At 40.4% G+C, this 24607-nt stretch overlaps 1 protein-coding gene across 1 annotated transcript; it reads right to left on the reverse strand.

Annotated features, from left to right (window-relative positions):
• Positions 1–1775: 1775 nt before the first annotated feature.
• On the reverse strand, positions 1776–23612 carry LOC134497208 (vomeronasal type-2 receptor 26-like). The gene is made up of 8 exons (XM_063302881.1): positions 23322–23612; positions 21840–22280; positions 21367–21594; positions 20864–20990; positions 18594–19487; positions 12793–12812; positions 8521–8586; positions 1776–1982 (listed from the first exon to the last, which is right to left on the reverse strand). Exons 1-8 carry the CDS (start codon positions 23610–23612, stop codon positions 1776–1778), a joined length of 2274 nt encoding a protein of 757 aa, XP_063158951.1.
• Positions 23613–24607: the final 995 nt, after the last annotated feature.

Genomic DNA, 24607 nt, shown 5'->3' on the forward strand with positions numbered 1-24607 from the left:
TATCCAGTTAGGCATTGTTCAAAATCTTTCCCTGAATGTGATGAATGGAAGAAATTAAACAAGAAGGAAGAAGGCCTTTATAGACCAGTCACAATCCAAATGAAGATTGTTTCTGAAATCTAAAGTAGATGATACAATCATTTTTCTTGCGTTGTTGTTGATAACTTTTGTATACCTGCCTACCCCCCACCAAACAAACAAACAAACAAAGAAACAGACACATGCAGCGTAAGGATTTCTTTTATTTCTCCTATCTTAGAGAGAAAAAAATAGCTCATAGAATTTCCACATTTGGACTCCCATGGTGTTGCTCATGAAGAAGACCTATCAGATGTCTTTTGGTCAGAAAGGTGGATGCAGCTCAAATTAATAAAGCCTTACCTTGCTGAAAATAGTGTGTCCTTTTCTGAACTGACTGAACTGACAATTTATAGATTTAGGGAATAAAAAGGGTTAAAGAGGGAGGGGAAAGAGTAAGATGGTAATTACTCAATAGCAAGAAGGGTGGAAGTCATCATGCTATCTTTTCTTTCTTTCTTTCACTTCTTTCTTCTTTCTTTTCTTTTCTTTTTTTCATTTTTATGCTTTTATGGTATTGTAAAATTCTAATAATTTTTTTTTTAAAAAAAGAAACTGCTTGCCCCAAATCACAAAGAAATACTGTGATATTGATGATGAGATATTTTGAGTTTATATACAGACTTTCTCTGGCAAATCCTGTCTGAACAGGGGCTTTGACTAAATTACCTCTGTGGTCCAATACATATTAATTATTATTACTGTTAGTTACACAAAGCCAAGAGAACTTTGGTTTTCCACTTAAAACCTAAGAACATCCCTCTTAACAGACATTTTCTGGAACAAATGAAGGAGTCCCTTTGAGATTCAACCTGACAGACAGACAGACAGACAGACAGATAGATAGATTTTATTTATTTATTTATTTATTTATTTATTTATCTCTCTATCTAATTTGTCCCCGCCCACCTCCTCCCATCGGGGGACTCTGGGCGGTTTACAACAATCGATTAAAAACAATTAGATAGATAGATGATAGATACATAGATAGATAGATATAGATAGATAATTTTCTATGCTTTGTTACAAGTCAGTTCCATCTCATGGGCTTGGATGCATCACGTTTCCACTCATTCTGCAATTTGATTTAGGTTTCACTTGATATCTAGTAGGCTGTTGCTTCTTCTCTGTTAATTTCTCCATTTCTTCTTTGAAATCTGTTAGGTATTTTTCCTGGTGATGCTGAATGGCTCATATCAGTACTTATAAGAACTTGGAGAAGCCCACACACTGAATCCTCCCATCTCTGCATTCAGTATGTATCTCAGCATGTGCCAAATGTTCCTTGCAGAGCTACTGTATTTTCTACATGGAACAGCTGGCTTGGAGCAGTCCTTGTATGGGTGACATTCAAAAGCATGTTCCTGGCCCAAATCACGTCCCAGTAGAAGTGTTTTGGGGGAGAGCAGGGGGCAAAGTAGGAAATTGGAGAGTGTGCAATACTAACAGCTAAGGGAAAGTAGGTGCTAAGAAAATCAGGACAGATATCCACCGCTGGGGCCTATACACCAATGCCCATCACAGTTATTGTGTCCCTTCTGCAGCTGGAAACTGCTGACCCAGCCCCTCTTAATCCCCCTTCCCCTGTCTTAGGGGCTGCGGTAAGGGGCCAGAAACCATAAAGGCTCACCGCCCCCCTCACCTCCAAGATCTTCATCCAGGGGGGTTCTGGCACCAGGGCCTAAAGTCCAAAACACTCATTGCCCCCTATCATCAGCCACTCCACTGCTGGGGCCCACAGCCCAGAGAAGACGCCAGGTCTGCTGCTCCTCATTGCAAGGGTGCTGCATTGTGAAGCTGACTTGGCTATGCTGGAGTTTGCTGAGTTCTGCTGAGCCACCAGGGGTCAGGGAACTGTTAGGCTGTTCCTCCACACCACCAGGGCCATCGTGTCGCCATCCAGTCTGCCAAGGCCCCCAGAATTCACAAGGTATATCCCCAGAACTGCTGGAGCTACCAGGATCCACCAAAAGCACGGAGCACCTCAATCACTCCATCCCTGGGACTCCGTCCACCAAAGATATCAGCAAGGAAAGGATGGGACCTGGAAGACCAGCCCATATTGCATGCAGGTGAGAAAAGAACAGAGGATAACAGCTTTGCCTACCCACCCCATGGGGTAGTAAGTAGTAAAGCACTTCCGGACTCAGAACATCCAAAAAGTTCTGGCTTTTAGTTCTGCTAAACTACAGCCTACCAGGAACAGTTAAAAAAAAAAAAGTCTAAAGTGCAGTGTGTTTGAGGAGGGATTTTTCCCATTTAATATATACCCCTTAATTGTTACAGCGCCCATAGCAGCATATTACCCTGACTTATTGATTTTTGTGGAGTTCCTGGGGCTCTCTGAGCTTGTTTGTTTAACTGCAAATGTTTCATTATTCAACTAGAGAACATCATTAGTGAGAGTGGGTGTGAGGTTTTCTGCCTTTTTTGCTTCATTTTTATAAATGGGGATAATTTATTATTGGTTTAATAAATAAATAGATTTTTTTTAATGAATGAACTCATACTTATGTATTTCGTAAATACTTACTTTTATTTTGTTGGTGCCTTTCCCTGTCATGCAACAATACAATTACAAGAGAAAACAGAGACTAGATTATTTTCTCCTAATTAATTGTTCTCTGTCATTCAAATGAGGTTTCAGCACAATGATGTAGCATTTAGGGAAAAAGATGAAAGCCAGTAATCCAGCACTGGAAGTCAAAATGGAGAAGACCTCCACGGCCACCATGTCTTTCCCCTTGGAGCTCAAGTAGGTGGGAAGAAAGGATATCCAAACACTGCAAAACACTAACATGCTGGAGGTGATGAACTTGGCTTCATTGAAGCTGTCAGTTAAATTGTGTTCAAATAAAGCCACGATGACGCTTCTGAAGGCCAGGAGTATATATAGACTAGGACAGAATAAAATGTGAAAGTTGACACTCATTGCATTGTAGAATAATTTCTTCAAGAGCTGAACTCCAGTCTAACTTGGGAAAAGGAGGAGAGTTTGCCAGTCACACCATACAAGTGCTTATTTGAAAAAGACAACCAAAAGACTTCCAGTGGAGTCTCTGGGAGAGTGGAGACAACAACCATGGCAAAGACTAACAAACTGGTGAGTAGACCAGTTGTTTGGAACCTCTCTGGACAAGGAGAGGCCAGGAGGTCACCCACATGTGCTGCAGATGGCTGCTCCTCACGAAGAGACCACAGGACAGTGGTCCCCTGATGGGTTTGAGTATTGGGAGACAAAGGGATCATCAAGGTCACAAACATGGAGCTTTTGAAAGGACACAAAGTTGGCTAACCTTGCCTCTAACCACTTTCAGAAATTGCTTATCTAAGCATCTTAAAGCTCTCTTTGGAGATCTTTGGAATGACAAGTTTGAAAAACCACCTGGTGAGTCTATCTTCATTTCTGAACAAAAGAAAAATTACCTATGAGCTTAAGAAGTTACGACTTGAAAGCAACAGCAAAAAAATGAAATAAGATATTGAATGAAGGAAGTAAAACACCAAATAAGGGTCCAGACAAATGTGGAATGTTGAAATTTTTCCTAAAAGTTCTTAGCAGAAACTGTACAAAAGAAATAGCATTCTGTGGGAACCAAAATTATTTTGTCTACTGTAAGTGAAAACAATGAGTAGAGATCTTATGATTTAAATTAGACTCTAGGTGGGGCTAAAAATTCCAGGCAAAAGGAAGAAGACAGCAAAAAAGACAAAAGAAAATGCTAGTTTCTTCCCCACCCATGTTCTCATCCGAGACCCTGGTTGGGTGGCCAGGTATGCTACAACTCCAGTTTTACACTTTAGCTTTCCTGACACAAGGAGCAGGAGCAGGAGCAGGAGCAGGAGGAGGAGGAGGAGGAGGAGGAGGAGGAGGAGGAGGAGGAGGAGGAGGAGGAAAACTGCAGCATTAACAAGAACCGAAGCAGTGATCTATTATCTCAAGCATCAAATGAGAAGTGACTGTGGGGGAACAAAATCTGATGACCAGAGGGAAGGGAGGGTTCGGCAATGGCTAAGTGTTGCTCAGCAGGCCACCAATCAGCCAGAACATTTGCATAGGAAGGGTGACTCCCTTTTCCCTTGGAAATCCCTACCTTGAGCTGGCTTCAGCCTACCTCGGCAGCAAGAAGGCAGCAGGATGGACTCTCTGTGTTACTTATGTACAAGGAGAAGGGACTTGTGATCAGAGGGCCGAAGGCTCCAAAATCATCCCTCACTGAAGGACATCACTTACTCATATACGTGCCGTATATCCAAAGATGATACTCAATTTCTCAGTCAATTCCTGGCCTTTATCATGCTAATACTTTGCCACAAAGATTGACTATTCCAACAGGAGGATGGAGGGGGAAGTGAGTACTTTAAGTCCACCACTTAATTTTCCATTTCTGCACTTTTTCCTCAAATTGAGAGAGACACTTCTTGCCATGGCTACTCAAAGCAAGAGCTCAATTTTTTATCTAAAGCCAGTTTTGGTTCAAGCCATGCCTCAAAGCAATGCTGTTTTGTATACAACTAGCCTGATTCAGGCTTTCCGTAGACCTAATCCCATCTCTTCAGCCTCCCCCACCTCTTTCTCTTTCATTTATTTGAACTAAAACTCTTAACATTTCTTTGAAAAATTTGAAGCTGTGAGGTTGGTGAAGAATCTGTTGATCTAGAACTCCCACATTATCTGTACCCCGAGCATAAAAAATGTGACTAGACTAACCCATATTTTTCTACTTGCTCAGACACAAGAAGCAGATGGGACTTTGTTCCCAAACCTCAAAATATTTACCAGCAAAGAATGTTAAGCCTTAAGAATTAACCAACTGCCCCTGGAATTGGTCAAATCCATGTAAATTCAAGTAGCCCAAGTCCCAATGGATTTACAAAAGACAGAATAAAGTGGTAAACATTCAGGCAACCAGTCTGGAGCCTTTATAAATATCAACTGCACAATGGAGTTGGGGAAAGAAAGAGAGAAGGCCATGTCTCTCTCCTTTCAATCTCATGATGCAGATTGAAAGACAGGCTGCTGGCAATCTCTGCTAGATGTCAAGTCCTAGTTTAATAACCCTGATGATACAAGCATTCGTCTTTCCCATCCTCTTGACAAACATCGGACTAAGCCATTGGATACTCTGTGAGTCAGACAACTTTTAATCAACACATTTTTTTTAATCCGTTCAATTGTGTCCGATTCTCAGAAATTGCTTGGACAAGTCCCTGAAGTTTTTGTGGCAAGGGTTTTTAGAAGTGGTTTCTCATTGCATTCTTCGTAAGGCTGAGAGAAAGTGACTGCCCCAGGTTACCCAGCTGGCTTTGTGCCAAGTCAGGGTTAGAACCCAAACTGGCTCTCAAAATCTATACATAGAAAGAAAAAGTAAACCTGTTATTCATCAAATGTTATTTCTTCTGATTTCATTGCACCCGTTGCTTCCTATTTGGGGCAAAGAAGCTAATCTGCCGTGCCAAGAGGGTGATGCCTTCCCTGTTCCACATGAGTGGTTTCAGCCTGGCGATCTCATCATTGGTGGGATGGTTTCATATACCTTATACTTTTACAATGAAATTTCATTCCAGGAGGATCCTTCCCAGAATCTCTTTGAGGTTCCACAATAAGACTTTATTTCTACTCACTCCATAAGGTCTCTCATTTTTCAAAGATAAAAAGTATAAGTGATGCATGTTAAATTAAGAAGTTCAAAATATTGACTAGTGTTTGCCTCTAGGACAGTTATGGAGTTTGTTCTCATATAATGATAAAGAAAATGGGCAAACTCTATTTCAGCAAAAGATGAGCAATGTGTATGTGTCAGCAGACGTACGGAATAGATCTGCCTTAAATGTATTGACAGGGTGGGGTAGGGGGAATGTTCAGATAATTTGAGAAGAATTTGCAATGATATTTCACATAGAATAGAACAATAGGAAGAACATCCATTGATTCTTATGTCTTTGTTTGGAATCTGACATATCCCTTTTTCAAGTCAGCCAAAATATTAATGGATTCTAAGGCGATCTGAAAATGGTGTGGAGAAAGAGAATCAATCTCCTTTTCCAATAGAGGCACAATGTCCTGATAGGAGGCCCTTTCCTTCCTCTTGCCAAGAGAACGCTGCATGGTTATCCAAATAATTGGAGAGCCCAAATGGTGTCATTTACCCGTACCCTAAGTTGTATTTATTGTGGAAAGGAAAGTGTCTGCACAGACACATCCTTGTCAACTTTAAGTTAGAACAGAATCTTGATGGAAAGGTATTGTGCAGTTTGACGTTAACTTCTTAAAGAGACAATTGATTCTATTTCTAGTGTGTTGACAAAGTTCTACCAGCACCTCCTTGTCTTGGCATTTGCTATAGAGGAGATCAACAAAGATCCCCAGCTCTTGTCCAATACAACCCTTGGCTTCCACATCTATGACAGCTATAATGATGCAAGGATGACCCATCGGACACTTTTGGACCTGCTCTTCAAATCCCAGAGATTTGTGCCCAGCTATAAATGTGATAGGAATAAACATCTCATAGCCATCATTGGAGGACTTGGCTCTGAGACGTCCTCTTCTATCGCCGATATTGCAGGTGTCTATAAGATTCCACAGGTAAGACACTTCAGAGGGTGGAGACTGGGGATCCGCTACATTCTAATCAGTCTACGAATACATTTGCAGTCAGAAAGGTGGGGAAAGCCCAGATATGATTGATCAAAATAAACATGCATAAAATTATATCATATTCACGTATTTCATAAAAGTTATGAATAAGATATTGGAATAAACGAAATGAAATGTTCCTTCATTTAATTTCCTATTTCTATTGATCCTCACTCATCTTGTACACCGTGCATGACTTTTAGTTCTCCTATGGCTCATCTGTCTCAGAGAAGAACCATAACCCTTGACTATTTTCCTTTTACTCCATGGTTCCCAATGAAGACAGTCAATTTGTGGGGATTATCCAACTGCTTCAGTACTTTAGATGGTCATGGATTGGGATTTTTGCTGTTGATAATAACAGTGGATATCATTTCTTGCAAACTATCAAGCCTTTACTTTCTGAGAAAGGAATGTGTTCAGCATTTATACAACGAATCCCACAAATAGCTCGTTTGGATAAAACGCATGAATATGCTGGCCTTGGTGCAGATATTTATATGCATTTTACCAATGAGAACATAACTGTGTTTCTAATCTATGGAGCATCTTTGACAATTTCATGGCTCAGAACTGTTTTATATCTACAAGATCCTGACTATATTGAGAAGATGACATTTCGTAAGGTATGGATCATGACATCTGAGACAGACTTCATACTAATAGGTTTTCAAAAGAGCTGGGATCTTGAATTATTTTATGGATCTCTGTCTTTTACTACTCACTCAAAAGACATTCTGGGCTTTAAAGATTTTCTTCACACCGTAAAACCTAATACTAACAAAGAAGATGGTTTTCGTCAGGATTTCTGGGAGGATGCCTTTGACTGTTCCTTCCCAGGTCCAGAAAAGTTCATGGGGGATGGTGATCCATGCACTGGGGAGGAGAACCTGGAGACCCTTCCGGGATCTCAGTTTGAAATGAGCATGACGGGCCACAGCTACAGTATCTATAATGGGGTTTATGCCGTGGCTCATTCCTGGCATGACCTCTCCTTATACAGATCCAGGCACCGAACTATGGTGGGTGATCGTAGGTCTGAACTTCCAATTCTCCAATCCTGGCAGGTAACTTATTCACAACAAACTGATGAGTACACAACCAGAAATCCTTTCAGTCTTCTCTTCGTGATCATGTGTAGAAATGCAAGTCCTTTTGTAGTGAGATTTGGGGAGGTCACAGCACAGCACTTATCTGAAGCTGGAAAAGCTTTTTATATTTCATTGTGACCACTCCTACTCCTAGGTCCAAAAAGCTCTTTGTTCTGTCATGATCAGCAGGAAGAAATACTTTTAATGTAAGTTCTTTTCCAATCCTTCAACTCTTCCTTAATTACCTTGTTCTGTATTTTCTTTTCATCAGCTCCACCCATTTGTTCAAGGCATTTCATTTAACAACTCGGCTGGAGAACTTGTGTCCTTTAATGATAAAGGGGAGGTGAAAGGTGGATTTGACCTCATGAACATAGTCACTTTTCCCAACAGCTCCTTCCAGAGAGTGAAAGTGGGAATGCTGGATCCAGATGCTCCAGGGGGAAAAATTATAATCTTTAATGAAGATCAGATTGTCTGGCATCGGGATTTTAATCAGGTGGGAGTTTGGGCTTATCTTATTAGATGCCCCTTTTTTACCATCCTTTTTGTTGTACCTGCAAGCTAGAAATGAGGAGGAAAGTTCTAGCATGGTCTACCAGGCAACGCTGCTGTTTCAAGCAGGTTGCCATCTCCAAAATTCCTTCTGGCAAGAGGCCATCAGAAACCAAGTGAAAGGAAAGCCCCTAATGGGAGGGAAATTCTTCTCACCTGTGCGTGGAATTTGGAAATGTGGAACTGGGCTGGGAAGTCTCCGATTCCTATGTCTTTTTTACCCTGTGGAGAAAGAGCCAGCAGGAAAGATTATGATTCTGAGGACTTCCCTATCATGACTCAAAAGGGGCCCACTAGGGAGAGAATCAGGAGATATTATATCAGATCTCTTACTCTTGTGTCAGAGGGTTCTTTCCAACTCAGAGGGAAAGTTCAATATGGACTATGGTATGTTCCAAAGTAATACCCTAGACAGGTATTTCATTTCATTTCGTGTCCTGCCTTTATTACTTCTATAAAGAACTCAAGGCGGTGAACTTACGTAATAATACCCCTTCCTCCTCCTATTTTCCCCACAACAGCCAACCTGTGAGGGGACCTGGGCTAAGAGAGAGGGACTGGCCCAAGGTCACCCAGCCGGCTTTCGTGCCTAAGGCGGAACTAGAACTCTCATACCGCGCCGATTGGCTCTTGGGCTGAGAGAGAGTGACTGGCCCAAGGTCACCCAACAGGCTTTCGTGCCTAAGGCGGGACTAGAACTCTCATACCGCACCTGATTGGCTCTTGGGCTGAGAGAGAGTGACTGGCCCAAGGTCACCCAGCAGGCTTTCATGCCTAAGGCGGGACTAGAACTCTCATACCGCGCCTGATTGGCTCTTGGGCTGAGAGAGAGGGACTGGCCCAAGGTCACCCAGCTGGCTTTCATGCTTATGGCGGGACTAAAACTCTCAGTCTCCTTGTTCCTAACTCAGCACCTTAAGCACTATACCAAACTGGCTCTCTATTTATTACTTCTTAAAAATATTATCTATATTCTGAAGCTGCTAAGTATAGTCCAAATTTGCTATGTCCCCTAAATAAATTTTCTTTGCTAAGCACCAAGATTCTAGTCCTCTTTATCTGGGTCAAGAAATCAAAATTTTTAGTTTGGAGTGAGACTCCCTCCCTCCCTTTTCAAAATCCTATTGACAGCCCTGCAATGGCATGCAGGAATGACCTTGGGAGACAGGCAGGGAGGAAGTGATGCTTCCTGGGGAACGATCAGATGCTGGGTTGGGGGACCCTGAGCTGCACAACAGGCAGAGAGAGAAACTCAGAAAGCAAACTCTCAAATGTATCAGGGGGTAAAAAGAGATGGTGGGAGACTTGCACTTTCGGATTTGATGTAGCCTTACAGTAAAGGAGAATCAGCTCATCTGGTCCTGTGTTCTGTCCGGTCTCCCTGGGAAGGCTGACACTCCTTTCACATTTATGACTAGGTCCTTCCATTTTCTCTTGGTAATGCACACTGTCATCCCGGAAATCAGAAGAAAAAAAAGGAAGGAGAGAAATTCTGCTGCTATGATTGTGTTCCGTGCCCAGAGGGGAAGATTTCTAACACCATGGGTAGGCTATGATATATACAAATCTTTACATCATGTATAGTTTATTAAAATCTTTTTCCTAAATAAAAATTAAGAAGAACTGGAATGCAACACTTCAGCAAAGGATCGTTACCTTGTCGTGGTGCTGGAGCTTCGGCACCTCAATGATGCCATGAGCTAAACCATGAAGGGCCACCCAACACGGGAAGGTCATGACAGAGAGGTCAGACTAAATGCGATCCCTGGGGAAGGTAATGGCAACCCAGCCTGGTATTCTTGCCATGAAAACTAAATGGATAGGTAGAACCAGAGATATGTCGGTATACCATCGGAAGATGAGACCCCAGGTTGGAAGATGGTCAAAATGTACTGGGGAGGAACAGAGGATGAGTTCAAACAGCCCCAGACGTGATGACGCAGCTAGCTCAAAGCTGAAAGGATGGTTAGCGGCCGACGGTGCTGGTGGTGAACGGCGAATCCGATGTTCTAAGGATCAACACACCATTGGAACCTGGAATGTAAGATCTATGAGCCAGGGCAAACTGGATGTGCTTATTGGTCAGATGTCAAGATTAAGCATATATATTTGGGGGTCAGTGAACTGAAATGGACTGGAATGGGCCACTTCACATCAGATGACCACCAGATCTACTACGGTGGACTAGAGGACCACAGAAGAAATAGAGAAGCCTTCATAATTAATAGTGAAGTGGCTAAAGCAGTGCTTGGATACAATCCAAAAAAATGATAGAATGATCTCAATTCGAATTCAGGGCAAGCCATCTAACATCACAGTGATTTAAATATATGGCCCAACCACAGATGCTGAAGAAGCTGAAGTAGAGCAGTTCTATGAGGATCTGCAGCACCTACTGGACAACATGCCTAAAAGAGACGTTATTTTCATCACGGGAGACTGGAATGCTAAGGTGGGCAGTCAAATGACACCTGGAATTACAGGTAAGTATGGCCTGGGAGAACAAAACGAAGCAGGACATAGGCTGATAGAATTTTGCCAAGACAACTCACTCTGCATAACAAACACTCTCTTCCAACAACTTATGAGATGGCTTTATACATGGACTTCACCAGATGGACAATATCAAAATCAGATTGACTACATCCTTTGTAGCCAAAGGTGGCGGACATCTATACAGCCGCTAAAAATAAGACCTGAGGCTGACTGTAGTTCAGATCACAAACTTCTTATTGCACAATTTATAATCAGACTAAAGAGCTTAGGGAAGACCCACAGATCAGCTAGATATGAGCTCAGTAATATTCCTAAGGAATATGCAGCGGAGGTGAAGAATCGATTTAAGGGACTGGACTTAGTAGATAGGGTCCCGGAAGAACTATGGACAAAAGTCCGCAACATTGTTCAGGAGGTGGCAACAAAATACATCCCAAAGAAAGAGAAAACCAAGAAGGCACAATGGCTGTCTGCTGAGACACTAGAAGTAGCCCAAGAAAGGAGGAAAGAAAAGGGGCAACAGTGATAGCGGGAGATCTGCCCAATTAGATGCAACAAAATTCCAGAGGTCAGGCCGAAGAGATAAGGAATTATTTTTAAACAAGCAATGTGTGGAAGTGGAAGAAGACAATGAAATAGGAAGGACAAGAGTCCTCTTCCAGAAAATTAGAAACATTGGAGGTAAATTCCAGGCAAAAATGTGTATGATGGCAAGGACCTGACAGAAAAAGAAGAGATCAAGGAAAGGTGGCAAGAATATACAGAAGACCTGTATAGGAAGGATAACAATATCGGGGATAGCTTTGACGGTGTGGTCAGTGAGCTAGAGCCAGACATCCTGAAGAATGAGGTTGGCTGGGCCTTAAGAAGCATTGCTAATAACAAGGCAGCAGGAGACGACGGCATCCCAGGTGAACTGTTCAAAATCTTGCAAGATGATGCTGTCAAGGTAATGCATGCTATATGCCAGCAAATTTGGAAAACACAAGAATGGCCATCAGATTCGAAAAAAATCAACTTATATCCCCATACCAAAAAAGGGAAACACTAAAGAATGTTCAAAGTATCAAACAGTGGCAATCATTTCACATGCCAGTAAGGTAATGCTCAAGATCCTGCAAGGTAGACTCCAGCAATTCATGGAGCGAGAATTGCCAGATCTACAAGCTGGGTTTAGAAAAGGCAGAGGAACTAGGGACCAAATTGCAATAAACGCTTGATAATGGAAAAAGCCAGGGAGTTTCAGAAAAACATATATTTCTGTTTTTTTCACTATTCCCAGAGCCTTTGACTGTGTGGACTATAACAAATTGTGGCAAGTTCTTAGTGGTATGGGGATACCAAGTCATCTTGTCTGCCTCCTGAAGATTCTGTATAACAACCAAGTAGCAACACTAAGAAGAGACCATGGAACAATGGACTGGTTTAAGATTGGGAAAGGAGTACGGCAGGGCTGTATACTCTCACCCTACCTATTCAACTTGTACGCAGAACATATCATGCAACATGCTGTGCTTGAGGAATCCAAGGCTGGAGTTAAAATCGCTGGGAGAAACATTAACAATCTCAGATATGCAGATGATACCACTTTGATGGCTGAAAGTGAAGAGGAACTGAAGAGCCTTGTGATGAAGGTGATAGAAGAAAGTGCAAAAGCTGGCTTGCAGCTAAACCTCAAAAAAACCAAGATTATGGCAACCAGCTTGATTGATAACTGGCAAATAGAGGGAGAAAATGTAGAGGCAGTGAAAGACATTGTATTCCTAGGTGCAAAGATGACTGCAGATGCTGACTGCAGTCAGGAAATCAGAAGACACTTAATCCTTGGGAGAAGAGCAATGACCAATCTCGATAAAATAGTTAAGAGCAGAGACATCACACTGACAACAAAGGTCTGCATAGTTAAAGCAATGGTGTTCCCCCTAGTAACATATGGCTGCGAGAGCTGGACCGTAAGGAAGGCTGAGAGAAGGAAGATCAATGCTTTTGAACTGTGGTGTTGGAGGAAAATTCTGAGAGTGCCTTGGACTGCAAGAAGATCAAATCAGTCCATCCTCCAGGAAATAAAGCCAGACTGCTCACTTGAGGGAATGATATTAAAGGCAAAACTGAAATACTTTCGCCACATAATGAGAAGACAGGAAACCCTGGAGAAGATGCTGATCCTAGGGAGAGTGGAGGGCAAAAGGAAGAGGGGCCGACCAAGGGCAAGATGGATGGATGATATTCTATTGGTGACGGACTCGTCCCTGGGGGAGCTGTTGGTGTTGACGACCAACAGGAAGCTCTGGCGTGGGCTGGTCCATGAAGTCACGAAGAGTCAGAAGCAACTATACGAATAAACAACAAAAACAAAAGAATGCAATAAATCCCCTATAAGAATTTAGCCACTTAAATTAAATTACATTACATTAAATTACATTAAATTACATTAAATAAGCAAAAACTGAAGCTATTTGTTTCTGAACACAGTAAAAGTACATTTGTCTATTATGAAATTTATGCTAATGCTACCTATTTCATTTGATTACACTTTCCTTATTGGAGCACTCTTCTTTGTCATATGGATAGAAATGCAGAAGGAGTGAGTGGGTTTTCCATTTACAAAGAGAATTTGTTTGATTACCCTTTGCTTAATGGGCCATCCGTCGTGGGTGGCTTGAACTCGGATAAGGGATTACCGAAAGAAATCTATCACTCCAATATTCAGAAAGATGCCATACATGTATGTATGTATGTATGTATGTTTGTGTGTGTGTGTATATGTGTGTATGTGTGTATGTGTGTGTTTGTGTCTATAAACACACACGCATGCACACACACACACACAAACACACAGGAATAGCCCAGGTCATATTTAGGTGCTAATAGGCTTTCCCCCATTCATGTTTCATGAATATAAATGTATTACCCTTGACCACACTTTGAACTCTTAGCTCCTTACATCTTCGTTTGAACAGGCTTGTGAAAAATGAGAGTAGACATCAAAAGGTTATCTCTATTTTTCAGATGTGGATGACTGTTTCCAATGCCCTGATGATCAATATGCAAACAAGGACCAAGATGGATGTATCCCTAAAACGATAACTTTCCTATCGTGTGCCGAACCTCTGGGCATCGCATTAGCTTCCATTTCCCTTTCCTTCTCATTGATCACAACCTTTGTCTTTTGGTCCTTTATTAAACACAGAGACAGTCCCATCATCAAAGCCAACAACTGGGATCTCACCTACATTCTTCTTCTCTCCATCCTGCTGTGCTTCCTCACCTCTTTACTCTTTCCTGGTGCTTTCCCAGCATTAGAAGAGTCCCAGGATCCTTGTCACCTTGAACATCTTGGAAACCTGCTTGCATTCTGAGTGTGTTAACTCTTCCCATCCTAAGGAAAGGATTCTTTATAGCTAGACATATTGGATTACCTTCTGCCCTTCTCTATGGCAGATATAATAAAACACCTATCCATCAAAGACTATCTCCATGAGATTCTGGAGATACAGAAAGAGTTGCCAAGCATGTCATCCTTTCCTGCAATGATTATAGAGATCTCCCAAAGTAGCATATAGCACCAATCTTCAACCAATGCCCAGGCAAAACTATTAAGTCTTATACTAAACTATAATTATCAGATACCAACCAACACATAGCAAGGAGAGTTTCCACCTATTACCTGGTGGTGGTCAATATACAATGTCAGCTGACCCCCTCAAAGAAGTTTAATTTTGTTCTGTAATTTAGTTTTAAATTTTAATTGTCTAATCTATGATCATAATAAAAGATTTTGATTTTTTGAATTGGATTACCTTAAGCCAATTTATTGAATTCTGGGGGAAAATGCAAAGGGGGCGGGGGGAGGTTGTACTTCATTGAAGTCTTGCAGAAGGCATGGCAAAAAACTAATCTCTAATATTAATTACAAAAAAGTCTAAGTTTACTTCTCACCCCTTGCCCAAACTACCTGTGGAATCTTGTAGACATTTATAGTTTCTTCCATAAAAGATGAAGTAACAGGGCCAAGTGCTCCAGTGATGGCCATGAGCTTTTTTCTGGCAATCACATGTGTAGTTAGGGACAAATTTGTTGGATTTGAAAAGAAGGTCCAGAGTGGTGCGATGGGTAATCCTTGGACTGTTGTAACTGTCATAGATGTGGAACCCAAGAGTGATGTTGGGTAAGATCTGGGTGTCCTCATTGATCTCCTTCACAGCAAAGGCCAAGGCAAGGACGTCCTGATAGAATGTGGTTATTATACTGCAAATAGGTTAAATACACCCACTGAAAAAGTAATTCTACAATTCTTTTAGTGTGGTATCATTTGAATATCAATAATGGACATTTCTGTCTTTGATAGAAGTTGCAAAGCAAATAGCTTTCCTAAGATACTACTGTAAATAATTTGTACAGAGTTCAAACATTCTTTTTACACAGTGTTTCCATGATTGGCAACAAAGATGTGCTACAACAAATACAATTAGTAACATTCTTTCCAAGCTAGCAGATTTATTTTCTATCAATTTAGCCTAAAATTGAATACAAACAGATTCAGCAATTTTCACTCACTTGCTTTCTGTACATTTTGTGAGGAGTGATACTGCAGAACATTTTCTTTTATTTACCTTAAACTCACTAAATGTTCTTCAAAAGAGTTATTGCACCAAAGTTTCATACATTTCATGAGAAAGACTTTTAACACCATGCCAAAAAAAAGAAAAAAAAAATCTTCTCCCACAGCAGATACATTTGAAACACAATGAAGACTTATATCCAAAAACCTTATAGTGGTAAGTCATAAGGTTTTAGAGAAGGATGTTCCTTAAACTTTATTTCATAAAAGTGATAAACAATGTGAGACACCGTCCCACCAATGACAAGGTCACCAGGCTGGTACAACTCCTGTGGAACAGGGAAGGCACCACTTGCAGGGCAGCTGAGAGTAACTATCTTCTTCACCAGGAACACCAGGAGGAGCAACATCATGACTCTGTTTATGGAGAAAATTACTTTGTGTTCTATTGTATAAATAGTGAAATATATATTAATCCAATGGTTAATCCAAAATTTATATCTGAGAAAGAACCTCATGAGAAAATCCATCATTTTCTATTTTAAGATCCATGGGAATACAAATTTTTGTCTTGAATATCACCAGGCTTTGAAGAGATATTCTGGCAGATGAGACAGGAGGGAGGGAAGTTGTTGCAATGAATCTGACAAAGCCATTTTGGCCCCTTGTGCCAATCTCCCTGTGATTCAAGAGTTACTCTATAAACAAACTGATACTTATATTTTGATTTTTGTTGAAATTAAATTGTCTTCTGCACAGCCTTTGATGTTTTGGGCTAGCTAAGAAAATAAGGGAATTCCTGTAGGAGACCGTTAACTTGTGTTTGGGGAGATAATAAGACACTGATTGTTATTTATTTATTTATTTATTTATTTATTTATTTATTTAATGAGCCATTGCCAGTAAAAATGGTATAAGGGAAATTGGCAATACAAAATAGTCTTAATTGTTGAAATTCATGTTCATTTCATACAATGGAACAGGGCTCCCATTTTCCATGTCAGATGAAAAGAGTGGTTAAATAGAGAAGAGGGAAGGTTTTTATATATTAAGGAATGAGAAATAAGACAATAAGCCCTTTGGGGGTGGTCATCCTTATTTTCTGGCAGAAAGTACAAATATGAATCAATACCAAAATTGATATTGATGTTCAGAATTCTGCATCTGCCATGTCCTTGACCTGAGTGAACTACCCCTACAAATCTTTCACTCTCATATGAGTGAATGCAGGAATTTCATTGAAGGTGATTTCATGAGATTTCAGCTAGTTTAACATGCTGTGCTCTGACTGAACATCCATGAACTGGAACAATTTTACCACCTGCCTCCAGTGTTCAGTTTCTATAACACATGCAATCTGCCTGGGAGATGTCTGGGCAGGAATGGGAGGGATATTGAATGCTGGCAGGCTTGATGGACAGGGCACTCCAGGGGTTGGAGAGAAAGCTGGTGACACCTCCCTAGTTGGGGAGTTTTCCAGGGTCTAAGAAGGAGTTGTTTGAGAAACTCAAGACAGGATCATGGCCAGAGTTCAGATGGTAAAGTGGCCAAGGGTGAATGACTGCTGGCCTGTTAGCAAGTTGGATTTACACAGGAGTTGCCCATAGAGCAGCAGCAGCAACCGGAAGAGAGGTTTCATCCCCAAAGTCAGCAGACAGTGGTGGTCCAGAATAAGTGGCTGTAATGGAATCCTCTAAGCATGGAGGTGATCATGGACTCTGGGTCATATGACTGGGAGGGAGACAAGATGGAGGTTTAAGATGATGTGGTCATGGAGTTACCAAGCTACTGTGCAGTGGACTGATCTCTCCCATACCAGGATTCATTAGGGGAATTTTTTTTTAAATCCATGGTCACCACCCTGATATCTGGCCCATTTTTGAACCTGAAAGTAGTTTGGTTGGAGTTGCCCTTCCCTGATCTAATTTCAATTTTCCATTCTGTTCACTTTTCAAAATTGTTATGCTCACCAACAATGGCCCTCCTCCTTTACATAATTTCTACACAAATCCTGTTGGGTTGGAAAGGAAAAAAAAAAAAGAACATGTCCTCAATGGAGGGAGTTTCCATGTTTTTTGTTCTGTGCTTTAAAACATTCATTTTTTTTATTACAGAAGAGATACCCCCCATCTCTGGGATGGTATATACAGTGAAGCTTCCTTTTGATCACCATTCAGATGTATAGATGTTAAATCATGCCACACCCTCATTTTAAGAGGTTTTACATCCTATCCACACTTACCTGGGTTAAAGCCCTATTGTTAGAGGTGTTTGAAAACGGTGTTATTTACCTTACTCAGAAGTCAGCCCATTGTATTCAGCAGGTGTAATCCTATCCTACTCACCAGAAATAAACATCTCCACTCATTGAGTATAATGGGACTTACTTCTGAGTAGACATGCATAGGATTGGGCTCTGAGAAATAATTATATATGGTTATTATACCATTGTTAAAACAACAAATCTAATGTTGGCCTAAGACTTTTGCACAGTACTGTGTGTGTGTATATATACTGTATATATTAGTTTTAATGTATGCCGCCCAGAGTCAGTCATGCGTGAGATCGGCGGCCATATGAATTTGATGAATAAATTTGATAGATAAATAAATAAATAAATAAATAAATAAATAAATAAATATTTTTGGTCTGTGACTCACCACCTAGAAGATAAATGCAACCTGTTTGGAATACCCCCTTTTAACTTTCTATTTCTCAAGTCTCACAGCCTGGGCTGATCCTATAGTTACAGGATCACTTCTCTGTTAATATCTTCCTATATACATTTGAGGGTATCATTGGAAGAAGGAAAAAGAGAAGGAGAATATAGAAATGATTCATTTAATGTTGTGCTCTATCTTATAGCTTTGGACACTTAGTGTAATGCTGGAATTTGGATTCCAAATAACGGGTGGAGCTAAGACAGAAACTAAATTTGGATAGATTTCAATTACATTTATACACTGGTTTCCCTTTGGATCATGTATGTAAAATAATTTCATAAAAATCACTTCTACATCTTGGAAACAGAAAAAATAAACAACCCTGTACATTAAGAATCATATTTAACTGCATATATTTAAAGTCTGCTTAAACTGAAATAGTCCTACATGTAAAACTAAGATACTCATCTTCTTAATTTGAACAGAAAGAGATATTTACAGAATTTAATTTCTTTGTATTAATTGGTCCCTGTTGTTCAGTTCTGGCCTCAGCACAATGATGTAGCATTTGGGGAAAAAGATACATCCCAATAAGGCAGCACTGGAGGACAAGATGGAGAAGATCTCCACAGCCACCATGGCTTTCCCTGTTGTGCTCAGGTAGCTTGGCACAAAGGACACCCACACGCTGCAAAAAGCCAACATGCTGAAGGTGATGAACTTGGCTTCATTAAAGCTGTTGGGCAAATTATGGGCAAGGTATGCCACAATGAAGCTGGCAAGAGCCAAGAAGCCCAGGTAGCCCAGGACACAATAGAACATGAGGATGGAGCCTTCAGTGCACTGCAAAATCATGGTTTCCATAAGGGAGTGCATGTCTAACTCCAGAAATGGAGGAGAGGTTGCCAGCCACACAGTACAAATGATGGCTTGGAAAAGAGAGCCGGAAAGAAGAATCAAAAGGGCCAGTCTTTTCCCTACCCATTTCCTCATCTGAGATCCTGGCTTGGTGGCCATGAAAGCCACAACAACAGTGATGGTTTTAGCCAAGACACAAGAAACAGCCACTGAGAAGATGATGCCAAAAGTTGGTTGCCGGAGAAGGCAGGTGACTTTCCCAGGTTGGCTGAGGAAGAAAAAGGGAGTGAGAAAGCAGAGCAAAAGAGACACCAGGAGGATGTAGGTGAGGTCCCGGTTGTTGGCTTTCACTATGGGGGTGTCCTTGTGCTTAATAAAAGTTCCAAGTATCCAGGCTGTTATCAAGCAAAAAGCAACAGCAGCTGATGCCAAGGAGATCCCTAAAGGTTCTTCATAAGAGAGGAAACTTGTTTTTTTGGTGATGCAATGATCTTGCTCCTTGCTTGGATACTGATCTTCAGGACATTTGAAACAATCTTCCATCTCTACATTAGAAATCAAAAGAAATCTCAGGCAGTGACTAACAAAGTCAAACTGTACTATACTTGCTGCTCGTTCTCAGTTAAATCTATTCCCAGATTGCAATATTATACTGAAATAATAGTAATAATAGTAATAATAGTGATGATGATGATGATGATGATTTCAATTTTTTGCCAGATTTGAGTCTTCAAAATGCAGATTTTTCAGATTTCAGAATTTTGAGAGGACTCTGAAAGTTTAGAACTGAAAAAAAAAAAAAAAAAGGAATTGGCAGATGGAAATGTGGGATTTAGGAGCAGCAGCAGAAGATTTTGATAGAACTGGCAGTGTGGGGAGAAACCAGCATCCATAATCAAGACACTTTGACGTTTCTACTTCTGGAAGTGTAAGTTAGCATAAAGCCTTGAACAATGGAGAACCCCTCTCAGAAATCACTATTCAAATATTTCCTCCTCCTGTTCATTTTCTAGTGTTTTCCTCTTCTTAGACAATATGTAACAAGGGTTCCAGAAGGCTTCTACTGAAATGTTGGGCACAGATTCCATCTCATAAGGAATTCCTGTGAGAATGCCAGAATTTTGTAACTGAACATGGTCTTTATATATACATTGAGATCATTTGTCAGGGAGATTCACATGGTTCCCTGGACTTCACCTGATGAAACATGCCCTTATTAATAAAATACTCTAGTTATATGCCCATCATAGCACTGTCTTAGTCCTGAGGAAAAAAATTGTTCAAGCCTATATCAGAACTGCAAACAACTATGCTACTTCCTTGATGGCACAAATACATATGTGGTCAGTAGAACTGTTAAGTTTATAGTTAGGGCTCTTGAACTGAGAACACAATTTATAGAACACATTGGGGTGGCATGTAAAGGTGATTAATTCACCAAAACATATACTGTTTTTGTATTTCATTACTTGCTTTATTGTATTTTACACTCTTATCTTACTCTTTTATCTCTGTTTTACCTTACTCTATTATTTTTATTTTTTTTCTCTCCCGCCTTTATTATTTTTACAAAGAAATCAAGGTGGCGAACATACCTAATACTCCTACCTCCTCGTATTTTCCCCACAACAACAACCCTGTGAGGTGAGTTGGGCTGAGAGAGAGTGACTGGCCCAAGGTCACCCAGCCGGCTTTCATGCAAAGGCAGGACTAGAACTCACAGTCTCCTGGTTTCTAGCCCAGCACCTTAACTACTACACCAATCGTATTTTATGTCACCTTAGTATATTTGATCTTATATTATTGCATTTTATCTGATTATGGTACTATATTTTATTGTGGCTGATGCCCAACTTTTTGATATGGTTGACTGACTAATCAATAAAGTTGTTACTGTTACTGTTATTATATCTGAACTGACCCATCTGATCTGAAATCTTCCCTTCTGGACATGGAACACAATCATAGCAGCAGAACGGTTTCCCTTCCATCCTTCTCTTCCAAGATCCTGGGTAACAGTACTCATTACACAGAGAAATGGGAAGAACCTGCCAACAATATGAAAGAGAGCCAAGAAGGAGATCCAAAGTTTGTTGTGTTTACATACATGAGAACAAGAATAACCATTAAAATATGTAAACAATTTATGCCATAAAAATTGATAGGACAAGTAGGAATGTTTGGGGAAAAATTGAATGAATTATAGTTTTTAAAGGAAAATATAACTAAGTCATATGTTGAAGTATAATGATGTATCATACTACTTTGAATATATTCATACAGTGTTAATAGAATGCCCCCATGTTTAGACAAGTGAATGTTGGCATGATCATAAAAAATATAAAAAAAATAATAATAATAAAAAAGCCAGCTTTCCAATGATCCATCCCAAAAGAGGATGTCTTGACATTTTCTTGACTGTACCTGGTTGAAACCTGGGTGCCAGAGAACCCTATTTTCATCAAGGACCAATTCTTTTCCTTTTGCAGCATTAGGATCTAGCCTTCCAACTTTAACCCTCTGAAAGGACCTGTTCGGAAAAGTGATCAGGTTGATAACATCAAATCCTCCTGTCACTTCCCTTTTGTCATTAAAGAAGACTCCTTCTCCAGCTGAGTTGTTAAAAGAAATGCCTTGAAGAAATGGGTGGAGCTGTTTAGAAAAAGAAAGTGAGGTGGGGGGAGACAGAGAAGAAAATAACATGGTAGTACTTGGAGAAAAGAGTTCAGTACAGGTTACTCTGGATTCATTTGGCTGGGTGTACAAATTGGGTAAGAGCAATGTTTTCACCATAGCTTGAAGCATACATATGCAGTGCTGAAATATCTTGGCCAATTTTGCCATCCTAATCAAGTTGTTCTAAATTCTTCATGGAAAGGAAAGTGGAGAGAGGTTACCTGCCAAGGCTGGAGATCTGTGAGTTGAACCAATTTTCCCACAACCCTTTTGCCCTGATTTGGTCCCTTTGATAGTAAGGCTTGCAAAGAATGAGCCACAGCGAAGACACCATTGTAGATACTATAACTATGACCAGTCATTTCCATTTCAAAGAGAGGTCCAGGAAGACTCTCCAGGGTCTCGTCCCCAGTGCATTGCCCAATGTCCATTGTTGGCAATCCTGAATTAGGAAAGAAACAGTCAAATGCTTGCTCCCAAAAATCCTTTATAAATCCATCTCCTTGCCTCAAATAAGGTTTTATGGACTGAACAAACTCCTTGAATCCCAGAACCTCATTTGATGGAATTTGAAAGGAAATGGCCCCATTGAACAACTGGAGGTTCCAAGTCTTCTGAACTCCTGTTAGGATAAAATCAAATTGACTAGTCATGATCCAAACCTTTCTAAAGGATATATTTGCTCTCAATACAGGATCCAACAAATAAATGACACATGAGAGCCACACAAGCAACAGAGATTCTCCATAGATGACAAATGTGTTCGTCTTTCTCTCATTGTAATGTCTATAAAGAGTAAACATGATACCGTTAAATTTATCCAAGTCTTCATAAGTGGGTATTCCTGGGACATGTTGTAAGAAAGCTGAACAGATTCCATTCTGTGAAAGCAAAAGCTTCATTTTCTGCAAAAAATGTTCTCCACTCTCACTCTCAGAAGCAAAGAGCCCAACCCACTTCCATCCAAACTGGTGTAGCAATCGTACAATCCCAATGAATAGAGGAGCCTCATTTGGGGCTGTAGAGTAAAGTGATGAGAATTGGCTGTTATGAAACTCTTCTGGTGGATATGAACCATACGTAAGCTGAAAGAAAGTCAAGTTAAACTGATAAGTCGGTCTAAGCCCAAGTATCTTCTCTCTGTAGCTCTTTAGGGAACAGTTGAAAAATAATATTGCCCCTATACTACCAGTTCCTCTGTGTATCAGAAGATAATGCAATTACTGCAGTACTCATCCATTCAGAGAATCTATTAGGGAAGATGTTTGAGTAGAAACAGGGAAAGTAGGATGGAAATCCATGATGCTTATGCTGGCTGAGTGATTTTCAGTTACTCACTAAGTCTAGCTTTGGTGAGAGTGTGTGAGTGCACTTGTGTGTTTTTTTGTCAGTTTTGACTCCTGAAGACTGCCTGGACCAGTCCATGATGTTTCCCTGGGAAGACTGCAAAAGTGGGTTGCATTGCCTTCTTCTTCCCAGGGCTGAGAGAGAGGGACTGGCCAGAGGTCACCCAACTGGCTTTGTTCCTAAGGTTGGACTAGAAATCATGTTCTCCCAGTTTCTAGCCTGATGTGTTGACCACTATACCAAACTGGCTCTACTTTGACAGTATTATGGGGTATAAAATACAGAACTCTAGCTATATTTTTGGAGTATAAATACAAACAGAAGACTTTGTTAATTTCCCTCTTCCACAGACCAACCTGAGGAATCTTGTAGACATCTATAATGCCTGCAATATGGGAAGAAGTATCAGATCCAAGTCCTCCAACGATGGCCATGAGGTTCTTAGGGATGCCACATTCGTAGTTGGGGAGAAATCTATTTGATTTGAAAAGCAGGTCCAGGGTGGTTCGATAGGTCATTCTTGGGTCATAGTAGCTGTCTGATACATGGAGACCAAGTGTGACATTGGACAAGATTTGTGGATTCCCATTGATCTCCTTTAGAGCAAATTCTAAGGAAAGCACATGCTGGTAGTATTTTGTGATCATGCTGTAAATAAAGAAAGCCTTTGAGAAAGCAAGTCTTCCATAAAAATTGAATAGGTTAAATTGATTTGCATTGTATCATTCTTATTTTATGTAGTAGAGGAACTTCATGGTTGAAAAGTTTCATTTTCAATCTCTACCTATCTATATCTACCTACCTACCTACTTATCACCTCTGTATGTGGTTTCTTCATGATTCAGATAATATTTAGGAATTCTAATGCAGTTTCATATTTTACTTTATATAGTTGAGGCAGAAATGCAATTATTGGGGGTTTTCTCCAGTTATTTCTTGTTTTCATGATGAGTGCAATCCCAAATTTGCAGACACATTTGAAGCAGGGTGGTATCTTTGACAGAAAGCATTGACAGAAATCTATGAAGTAGGAAGAAAAAACTAGCTTCTACCAAGATGCAGCCTACTAGGAGGTACCCGAAGAAGAGAGTATATGCTTGGGGAACAAAGACAGAAAGGATGAACCTAAGATTGTTCATGGAAATTAATAAAAAAATCAGAGGAGAGAAGAGATCAGTATAGAACCCAGAGGAATTGCAGACACACTTTCTATCACCTACTGATCTGTGCATCTGAACTGAAATCTTCAACAAGGACTTCCTAATCTAGTTATTTACAGTATTAACAATGCTAAAACAGTTTTTTAAATTGTTCCTCATAGTTTCATGATATTTTTAAAAAGCAGAATGATCATTTATAATGGGAGAACAGCATTTTCACCTGGTAAAGCATTAGAAGCAATACAGAAACTGAGGAAATAGAGTGGATAAGAAGGTCTTCATCTCTTTTGAGCATTTTGTTCCTCACAGAAACAAAAGGTGTGATCTGCAAAAGCCAAGAAACGGCAAGGTCCCATTAGGTGAGGATAGATATTTGCTTACTTTATATTCTCTAATATCCTATGTGATGGGTATTCATCAAACCAATCTTCATTGAAAACAGGTACAGTCTGAGAAACCATCCCTCCAATTAAGAGATCGGC

The sequence above is a fragment of the Candoia aspera genome, chromosome 4 (genome assembly GCF_035149785.1).
Source record: "Candoia aspera isolate rCanAsp1 chromosome 4, rCanAsp1.hap2, whole genome shotgun sequence".
Classification (NCBI taxonomy): domain Eukaryota; kingdom Metazoa; phylum Chordata; class Lepidosauria; order Squamata; family Boidae; genus Candoia; species Candoia aspera.